At 46.9% G+C, this 10,601-nt stretch overlaps 2 protein-coding genes across 2 annotated transcripts; both read left to right on the forward strand.

Annotated features, from left to right (window-relative positions):
• The first annotated feature begins 2,601 nt into the window (after window positions 1-2,601).
• Window positions 2,602-6,972, forward strand: LOC119357128 (probable N-acetylglucosaminyl-phosphatidylinositol de-N-acetylase). The gene is made up of 10 exons (XM_037624116.1): window positions 2,602-2,825; window positions 3,505-3,848; window positions 4,122-4,192; window positions 4,590-4,654; window positions 4,727-4,771; window positions 4,858-4,938; window positions 5,592-5,659; window positions 5,817-5,865; window positions 6,338-6,495; window positions 6,726-6,972. Exons 2-10 carry the CDS (start codon window positions 3,664-3,666, stop codon window positions 6,787-6,789), a joined length of 786 nt encoding a protein of 261 aa, XP_037480013.1. The 5' UTR covers window positions 2,602-2,825; window positions 3,505-3,663; the 3' UTR covers window positions 6,790-6,972.
• Window positions 6,973-7,274: 302 nt separating this feature from the next.
• On the forward strand, window positions 7,275-9,719 carry LOC119357127 (probable polyol transporter 4). The gene is made up of 2 exons (XM_037624115.1): window positions 7,275-7,939; window positions 8,159-9,719. Exons 1-2 carry the CDS (start codon window positions 7,714-7,716, stop codon window positions 9,538-9,540), a joined length of 1,608 nt encoding a protein of 535 aa, XP_037480012.1. The 5' UTR covers window positions 7,275-7,713; the 3' UTR covers window positions 9,541-9,719.
• Window positions 9,720-10,601: the final 882 nt, after the last annotated feature.

Here is a 10,601-nt window from a genome sequence, read left to right on the forward strand (position 1 = left end):
TTATAGCCTAGGGAGAAGCCCGGCATGATAAGACATAAATGCCCTTCAATGATATGACCGTTAGGTGGATAGATATTTTGGGACAGCTGGCGCATAGCACAACAACGGTCGGAATTTTGAGTAGCAAAATCCTCAGGGCTATCATGTTCCTCACTGTGTAGTCAATCCGCACTGGAGAATTCCTAACTCCTCGGTCAGAACAAATTCCTCAGAGACCAGAAGAACTTCGTCTCTGTCGCTGAAGAATATGACTGAACTGTACGAGATTTCCAATGGCTTCACTCGAAGGGATTGGTAGGTGTAGGATTTTGAGTTGAGCATCACATGGAAATTTTTCCTTAGTATTTCCTCGACCCCCTTTAACAGTATGGTGTTTCCTATGACTCAAGAAAGAGAAAATGAAACTACGAAAACAAAAATCTTCACGCTTCATGTTTCTCGAATGAATACCAAGTCTTCAAGGTCACACCAATTTCTTCACTTTCAAAGTCTTCAGAAAGTCTTCAGAAATCCAAAGTCTTCAGTCGAAGAACTTCATTTTTAGGGGTCGACTTTCTCTGTAAATATCAAACTCCTCATAGACTTATAGACCTGTGTACACTCACAAACGCATTAGTCCCTTAACCTTCAATACACCAAAATCACTAAGGGGCACTAGATGCACTTACATTTGCACACAATCGATTGGGTAGGTATTTTAGGGGTAATCGGTTGATTTTTTAGCACAATCCACTAGGTTTATTGATTAATAATCATCGAAATACAAAGAGTGTCATGGGGCAGACCAAGCCATGTGTGCCCCGTCATCTAAAGTAGTTGCAAACCTAGCTAGATTGTGGGCTTCATAATTTGAGCCTCTTTTGTCATGGACAAAATGCATAAGGTGAAAGAAGATTTAGAAGTATTAATATCCTTGATAACCACCTCATATTTACCACCTTGAAAAGTGGCGATGTCATTTACCACGTTTAGACAATCTGTCGCAATATGCACCCTCTGGAGACTCATGTCCATAGCAAACGCAATACCTTCGCCACAAGCAATAACTTCCAGGGTTGCAAGACTAGTAACTCTCCGGTAAGACAACAGCTAAAGCACACAAATATAATCCCTGGTCATCCCTACAGACCGCAGCAGCTATACCATATAAGCCTGACCTGGAGATGCCACCATCCACATTAATTTTGGCGGACCCATCAGGTGGAAATTTTCAGGCCGAAGTGTTCTCCACTAGTGTTGCACGCGATATAGGTTTTACATGCATTTTTTTAGCTCATCAAATTCCAAGATGTACCGAGTCACAAATTCATGTGTAGCAAAAGGAGTTTGAAAAATTCTCTCATGAATCGCCTCCTCCTCGCCGTCCAGATCGCCTACAGCGTGACCACCAAACGGGTAAGTTGCTCAAGTGATATGGACTCAAACATTGAGAATAGCCATGATTTATAGTCTGATTCGTTCATAGCCATCATATGCTCCAATAAGTCTCCATCAACCAACCCCAGACACATCGGGTCATCAAACACTCAATGAGGGAACGCTTCCATGAATCCTTGGCGCCACACAGGGAACAAACCGGGATAGTGCTCATCTTGCGGTGCTTTTCTAACATCTTCTAATGGTAAGGTAATCTGCTGGGTACCTTGACTTTTTTTTTTTTTGAGGATTGCTGGGTACCTTGACTTGTTCGCTTTGGTAATTTGGCTGTTCGGCCCAGCAGGAACTCATGGGCCCAAATAAATGTGGCCCAAAGCTGCACCAGCAACTAGGCCCTCTCGTTTCCCCCGTTATTCGAGCGATCATGACTCCACGCACGTATAACCAGCCAACGTATGCGTACATTTTTCTCAAAAAAGAAACCGTATGCGTACATGTACAAATCTGTTTTTGCACAAAATCAAGGTAGGCGCGGGCGCGCTGCCTTGCCCTACCGGGAGTTCCGCCCTGCGCCTAACCCCACATCGGGGAGAGAGAGAGAGAGAGAGAGAGAGAGGCTACTTGCATATTGAGGACGAATGTCGGCGTCGGCAGGCGGAGGCAGAGGCGGTATGTTGTTCACTTTGTTATTTGTATCTGTGTGTAAACCTGGGCATGGGCAGTCCGTCTCGACGACCCAGCCCAAAAAACCCTGGCCGGGCCGGGTCAGGCTTTATCTTCAGGCCTGAAAATGCAGCACGTTGCGTATGTCGAGCCAGGCTCAGGCCTAGGAAATCAGGCAGTTTACATGGAGGCCCGGCCTGGCCTAGCCCGAAATTGGTTCATTTTGTCCCTTCAGGCCGGGCTCAGGCTTATATATGGTTTTTTTGGCCGGGCCAGGCTCAGGCCTAGACTTTGCAAGTCGGGGGCTTTGACAGGCCCGGCCCGGCACGGAGAATGCCCAGGAAGGAAAGCAGCCAAAATATCACGTGAACGGAGACCATCACACCACCAGCCGGCCCCACGCAACAGAGAAACATGCCCACCGGCTCTTAACAAAAAAATAACCGCGTCCGCTGGCCCACACGCCAGCCAGAGGCGATCCGCAGATGCCTCAGTTAGTGATACACCTAAACAAAATAACCTCAATTAGTGACGGAAACTACGAAATTGCCCCGCCTGAAATCCCCCCAAAAGAGCGCACCCACGGTCTCCTCTGTTCTGCTCGCCACGCGCGCACGCCGCCGCCGGAGCTCTGCCCGCCGGCCGTCCTCTGCCCCGTGCCAACCTCTCTTCCGCGCGTCCCCGTCCCGCCCTGCCTTCTCCTCGACCCCAGCTCGCCCCCGTCGGCCAAGGAGAAGGCCAGCAGCGGCGGCGGCCCCCAGTCTAGGGAGGGAGGATCCTCTCAGGTGAGACTCTCTATCGAATGCTATGCCCCATGCCTCCGATTAGTTCCCCTGTTTGGACGGTTTCAGGGTGTGATGTGTGCCGCGATCCATTTGGTAGTATGAGCTGTAGCACGGGGAATGGATCTGGGATGATGATGGGTTTACCATCACAATCACAGGAGATGGGCGAGGATTTTCCAGTTTGGTACAACATTCTCTACATACAGTACTTCTCTCTTGAGTGCCAATTCAATAACCGGACTGTAAACAGGCTCAGCCAGCAGGCTCTAATCCTGTTTCCAATCCTTGAAGAAGAAAGAGAATACAGGAAGAAGAACACATATATTTAAATAACAGATTGTGTTGTTGCACCCATATAACAATCTGTGAGCTGTGGATTCAGTTATTTGATGAAAATAGGTTAATATTTTTGTGCGGTCTAGATCAATAGTATGAGTATCCCATCGCTTTTTATGGTGGAATACTTCTTTTTATATCCTTTTCAGTTCTTTCTGGATAGTTAAAAGTTTTTGGCTACCGACAAGATGACGTGCTGAAATTCTCTTGTTATTTAGGTTAGGGTTATTTTGGTCTCTTCGTCCCTGTCATTTCTGTCATCTAGCAAAGAAATATGATCAACTGTAATCTGTGGCATTTTATCAATCTGCAAAACTAAGATGGTGCATTTGATCAATTGCAGAGAAAAATGGGGCATTTTGGCTGCAGTAGACAAAACATGGAGCATTTTATCAGTTAGCCATGTTAAAGCGCTGGCCACTCCTTGTACATTTTCTGCACCAAGAGGTCGTTGGAGCTCCTGCAGCAAGGTAAATCCGGCAGCCGGACTCAGTGGGGATCCATGGCATGGATCTGGATGCTCTCGGTGGCTGGAGCCGTCCTCCTGTGGGCGGTTTCCCTCGGGCGGATCCTCTCCTCTCCGGCGCCCTACTCCCTGCCTCCAAGCCCTCGCTTCTTGCCCCCTCTCGGCGACAGGAGGAGCAGGAACGTGCTCCTGGTGCTCGCCCACCCCGATGACGAGTCCATGTATGTTACACCTCCGCTGCTCTTGTACCAGGTGCTCGATGAAATTCATGTCACGGCAAACTTTCATGGCAGCTGTGTAGATCACGTATGACAGCGGATATTAATTGACTGGAATCCAGTAGCTTGTGGAAATGATAATGACCAATGGCTTGACTTGGCGGCTGTCCAATCCATGTCCTGCCTGAGCTTCAGTGTGGATATTATTTGTTTTCCCTTATTCTAGTTTGGTGCTTTGGTTGATTTATTCTTGATGTCCACGTGTATCTAATGCAGGTTTTTCACTCCAACTATTCTTTTCCTCAAGTCAAAAGGCCACAGCATTCATGTTTTGTGCATGTCTCTGGGTAAGATTGCGACCCTGTTGTTAAGTATGTCTATGTTTTGTGTATCTTTATGTATGCCCAGGAGCAGTCATCTGTCCACCAATTTGTTTGGCCAAAATACATCATATGCATACAGGACTATTTTATATGAAAATATACTTGAACATTACTGGATTATTGCCAGATGTTCGGACACACCATCCATTTTCCATCCAAGAGCATGTATAGGAAACCACTGGTCCATTCTATGTATGCGGCAACACTTAGAAAAGGAATATTTCAGCATCACCCGCATAACATGTAGCAGAGTCCAATTTCAAAATAACAGCATCTGTTATGCATGGACAATGGTCTACTTGTTTGCATATTAGTGCTGTGCTTAGCTAATCTTTCCGAGTGGTTACTAACACTTTTACAGGTAATGCTGATGGTCTCGGAGATACTCGTAAAGAAGAACTGTATGATGCATGTGCAACTCTTAAGGTAGTCGGGTCTTCCACTTCTCCATTGTGCCCTCTGGGGAGTAACTGTATGACATGGCTCCCATAATTGCAGATTCCAGCTGAGCAAGTTTCAGTATTGGACCATCAAAAGTTGCAGGTTATTTAGTTTGCACTCATTTTTCATGCTCCAGATACTATTCCAAACACACATTGACAGTTGAGCATACTCAATGTATGTTGTAGGATGGGTTTCATCAGAAATGGGATCATGGACTATTAGCTGAACTTACCATGGAGCAGATTCAGCTGTGGGATATCGACACAGTAATGACTTCATCTCAGTCCTCACATGAACCCCTGACCATAATGTACTAATTTTACCAGATGTAGTACTCAGTTGCAGTTTTATGTCTTACATTGATTTTGTCAGTTCTAAACATATATAGAATGTGTTGATCTGAACTAGATGTAAAATAAGAAATGCTTGAGAAGTACTCCCTCCGTCCGGAAATACTTGTCATCAAAATAGACAAAAAGGGATGTATCTAGAACTAAAATACATCTAGATACATCCCCTTTTATTGATTTTGGTGACAAGTATTTCCGGACGGAGGGAGTATGTACCAGACTACCACCACATCACTACTTCTCTAGTTTATTTACTTCCCTGAGTAACTGAATGTTTAAAGGATTTTTTTTTCACAATCTTTCACTAGTTTTTTTTTTTGCGGGGGACAATCTTTCACTAGTTATAATTATTCTGGATAGAAACCAAAATTATCTGACACTATATTAGCTATACCCAGTTCCAAATTTCAACGCAAGTCCACTGCATACGGTTACTAAGTAGTGTACATCATGTGATTGTGCGGTTCAAATGCTCTTATCTATTTCTTTGGACCTCTCAAACTGATTTGCATTTTCCGCCCTTCTTCAAGTTTACCTACTTACTACTGCAGTATGTCATGTTGTTTTAGATTGTGACGTTCGATTCCTATGGAGTATCAGGCCATCCGAATCATCGTGATGTTCATCATGGCATATGGTTAGTTGACTTCTCATTTTGTTGCTACAGCGCATCAGTTTCTCACATTTGTCTTATGATTGTTTAGATTACATATATATGTGTTTACCATATTTATGTGGTAGATTTGGGCTCTGTTGTTCAGGAATCTAAATAGTATTTATTTTTGTATGAACAGCAAACTTCTTCATGAGAATCAGCGAGGAAATATTGAAGCATGGGAACTTGTAAGCTTCTTTACAGGAGCCTTGGATCACATTCTCCATGTTTTGTTATTAGATCCTTATAGCCACCTTTTTTTGGCCTAAAGTCTGAAGGAGCATGCAAAATACTTTGTTCGTTTTCCATATGGTGTGCCCAAAACATTTATCTCGTCATTTTCGTAGGATCAGAAAGGTAGAAACCAATAATACTATGTAATATGTTCTTTGAAAAATGAGATATTGGCTGAGTGCCCTTATCTCGGTTAATTTCACTATGTTATTGGTATCAAGCTAGATAATTTCCAATTGAATAACAAATGACATAAGGAATAAATAATAGTTGTATTCTTATGAAAGGTTTTGGACATTGCTGGTCAGTTTGATGTGATTTTCTTTCTGTTTGTTTGTATGGATGTATTATAAGTTCACAACCTGCCTTTCTTCAATAAATTAGCGGGAGCTAACATGACTGGTGTTGGTTTCTTTGGAAATGTAGGTAAGCCTGAATATGTTTCGCAAATACAGTGGTGCAGTTGACATTTGGCTGTCATCTTTGATCTCCTCAAGTTCAAAGCAACTGATGTATTGCTTAGTTAACTGTAGCCCATCCAGAACCTTTGAGGCAATGGCTGCACACAGAAGTCAGTGGGTTTGGTAAGTGAATAAGTTTTCTTTTTAATTTGACAAATCATCCCATTTTCTGTTGTAAAAACTTGCACTTCAACAGAATGGTAGAGGTCAATTTCATAGTCTGAACTTTGCCAAAAAGTTTATTTTCAACAGAAGCTCTAATGACCAATTCAAAATTCTCAATGCTGTTAGTTTCTGTAGGACGTGCATTATATTGAGTGAAGAAAATCAATGCATTTTTAATTTTTTTGCAGGTTCAGAAGATTGTTTGTTAGGCTCTCAAGTTACACGTACGTAAACATGCTCCGGAAAATTTAGCATTTGTTATTGAGAAGTACCATCTTGTCGATATAGATTGTATTACAAAAGCTTCCTATGATCAAGGACAACAGTTTACGGATCATATCCTTTATTGCATAACGAGAGTATTGTATACAAGCCATTGTGTTAGTGCAATGATACTGATACTTTTAACCTCAAGTGATAGTTCTTGCTAAAAGTCTAATTCCAGTGTTTGTGCTGGCAGCAATGGTTGTTGATTGCACTTTTTGAGAAGTATCAAAAAGATTCTAGACATATTTGAAAGCATCGACCCAAGGAACAGATATGAAATGTTTTATTTACTGTAATATAGATGAAAAATGAGAATTGTATGAGAAGCATCTACCAAACTTCCACCACATAGCCAATTCTGTAGTTTTATTTACTTCCCCAAATAACTGAATGTTTAAAGGAATTTTTTAGCAACCGTTCACTGGTTATCTTTCTCTAGTTTGTCTGGCCCGGAGCCCTGAAATGCTTAGTGGCAAAATCTAAAATATCCCAAAACCTAATTGTTGTACCTCGTCGAACCTACATTAAATTCAAGTAGTACTAAATCAGCCACAGTTTTTTTTTTTTAGACAAACTAAATCAAGGGAGTAGATATCTGCGGCCCAAGAATTTTCTTAAATGTGTCTGTGTTGGAATAAAAGCTGCGGAGGATTGAAATCATGTAGGGTAGTCAAAGGGCCAAAGTGAAAATGTGCCCTTTGAAAAATGCTGCTCCCGTGTCCCGACGAGGCGACGCCTTCGTGTTGAACGGCGACCAAATCGCGTGCGTGCCGGGAAAAGTATACGACAAAAGTGACAAGGCTGCCCTCGTGCTCCTCCGTTTCTTCTTCCTTCGTCAGATCCAGCGCCCCACCACGCTGCCGTTGGAGGTTTCTCCGGCTTGCCGTTGTGGGAGGGAGAAAGCAGAGCATGGGGCTGCGGGGCGCAGAGTCGGCGGCGCCCAGCGGCGGCATGCCCAGCCTGCCGGGATTCTTCGGCCGGCAGAACAAGTACCTGCGCATGGACGACGTCGCGCTCGGCCCCCCGCCGGAGCACGAGGAGGAAGGCGTCCGTGCCGGGCGGCGCCGGAGCAGCACGAGATACGTCTTCGCCTGCTCCGTCTTCGCCTCCCTCAACTCCGTGCTCCTCGGCTACGGTACGCCACCTCGCCTCCGCCGAAACCGATCCACATCTCCGGCAGCTAGCTAGCCGTCTCCTCGGTCGCACCGGCGACGCAGATTCCATTGTCGTTCCACATGAGTTTCTTGGCGATCCTGATCACTTCTTGGCGAATGAATCGCGTTGACTTGCTGCGAGTTAATTGCTTCGTTGACTTGATTAGAACTGTCTGCTTCTTCTTCTTGGTCTCTGTCAGATGTGGGAGTAATGAGTGGGTGCATTTTGTTCATCCAGAGGGACCTCGGCATCACCGAGGTGCAGCAGGAGGTGCTCGTCGGCTGCCTCAGCTTCGTCTCCCTCCTCGGCAGCCTCGCCGGGGGGCGTACCGCCGACGCCCTCGGCCGCAAGCGCACCATCGGCCTCGCCGCCGCCGTATTCCAGGCCGGGGCCCTCGTCATGACGCTCGCGCCGTCCTTCCGCGTGCTCATGGCCGGCAGGCTGCTGGCCGGCATCGGCATCGGCTTCGGCGTCATGATCGCGCCCGTGTACATCGCCGAGATCTCCCCCGCGGTGTCCCGGGGCTCCTTCACCTCCTTCCCGGAGATCTTCATCAACCTCGGCATCCTCCTCGGTTACATCTCAAACTACGCCTTCTCGGGCCTGCCCGACCACCTTGGCTGGCGCGTCATGCTCGCCGTCGGCATCGTCCCGTCCGTGTCCATCGTCTTCGCGCTCCTCGTCATCCCGGAGTCGCCCAGGTGGCTGGTCGTGCAGGGCAGGCCCGCCGAGGCGCGTGAGGTGCTTCTCAGGGTCACCGACAGCGAGGAGGAGGCCGACGAGAGGCTCGCCGAGATCGAGGCGGCCGCGGCCAGCGCGGCAAACTCCGGCGAGACGGTGTGGCGGGAGCTGTCGAGGCCCTCGCCCACGATCCGCCGGATGCTGGTCACCGGGCTGGGCATCCAGTGCTTTCAGCAGATCACCGGCATTGACGCGCTGGTGTACTACAGCCCCACCATCTTCCGGGACGCCGGGGTGACCACCGAGAGCCAGCTTCTGCTCGCCACGGTCGCCGTCGGGTTCTTCAAGACGGTCTTCATCGCGCTGGCCATCGTGCTAATCGACCGCGTCGGCCGGAAGCCGCTGCTGTATGTCAGCACGGTCGGCATGACCGTCTGCCTAGTCATTCTAGCATCGACACTCTGGCTGCTCGCGCACGGGGCGGTGTCCAAGGCCCTCGGCGTGGCGGTCGCCGTCGTGGCGGTGTGCGGCGACGTGGCCTTCTTCTCGGTGGGGATCGGGCCGGTGTGCTGGGTGACGAGCTCGGAGATCTTCCCGCTGCGGCTGCGGTCGCAGGCCGCGGCGCTCGGCGCGGCGGTGAACCGGGTGACCAGCGGCACCGTGGCCATGTCGTTCCTGTCCGTCTCCCGCGGCATGACCGTCGCCGGCGCGTTCTCGGCGTTCGCGGCCATCTCGGCGTTGTCGGTCGTGTTCGTGCACAGGTTCGTCCCGGAGACGAAAGGCAAGACGCTGGAAGAGATCGAGCTGCTCTTCGCCGGCGGGGAAGGTGGCGAGGGAGTGAGAGTGAGCCCCGGGGAGGTGGAGCTCGGTGACTCCGAGCACCTGGTGCGGAAGGGATGAGAAGGTCCTTGTACTCTGATGGATCAGTTTGGAACTGTCACTCCCGTCTGAATGTTTAGTTTCAGAATGTGCATTTGATTTATTTATTGGTCATTTAGGAGAAAAATTATAGACAGTTAACAGCCTTGCAGCTTGAAATTCTTAGTTTCAGCTTGCAACACAGAGTAACAGTTATGACAGCTCAGAGGGTGCTTGGATCCAAGGGACTATTTTTAGTCTGACTAAAAATAGTCTTTTTTAGAGGCTAAAGTTCCAAGCATCCCTGACTAAAGAGAGGCTAGGACTAGTCTTGAGGCTAAATTTTTTTAGTCATAGAGGATGTTTGGATACGTTTTAGTCTCATGACTAAAAGTAGTGGGACTAAAACTTGCTAGCCTCACCCATGCTTGGATCCAAATACTAAAGAGACTAAAATCAAGTCAATGGGCATTTATTATCCTTCAAACCCTCCAATCCAGAACTCGCATGTGTTAAAGGAGAGGAGTTAAATGAGGAGAGAGAGGACTAATCCATATTTTAGTAGGGGTACCCCTGACTAAAAACTTTTAGTCTCAAGACTAGTTTTAGCCCCTCTTTAGTCAGGGGTGCTTGGAACTTTAGCCTCTTAAAGGGACTATTTTTAGTCAGACTAAAATAAGTCCCTTGGATCCAAGCACCCTCATAGTAAACCTACTAAAATATGTATTAGCCCCCTCTCTCCTCATTTAATGTCTCTCCTTTAATACATGCGAGTTCTGGATTGAAGGGTTTGGAGGATAATAAATGCTCAATAACTTGATTTTAGTCTCTTTAGTATTTGGATCCAAGCATGGGTGAGCTTAGCAAGTTTTAGCCCCACTACTTTTAATCATGGGACTAAAACGTATCCAAGCACCCTCTGAGCTGTGCTGCACTGCTATTGCATATTTGCCAATTTCCACAAGTACAATTAATACCTTGATCACTCTTGAGTCTGAAATAACTCCCAGCTCAGAATGTAGATTCCTGAGATGAACATTGCTGCCGATGTGCTCCTATGCATCCTTCAAACTTTGGTCCAGATTTTTTTTTTGCCGCGGCAC

This window comes from Triticum dicoccoides, chromosome 2A (assembly GCF_002162155.2).
Source record: "Triticum dicoccoides isolate Atlit2015 ecotype Zavitan chromosome 2A, WEW_v2.0, whole genome shotgun sequence".
Classification (NCBI taxonomy): domain Eukaryota; kingdom Viridiplantae; phylum Streptophyta; class Magnoliopsida; order Poales; family Poaceae; genus Triticum; species Triticum dicoccoides.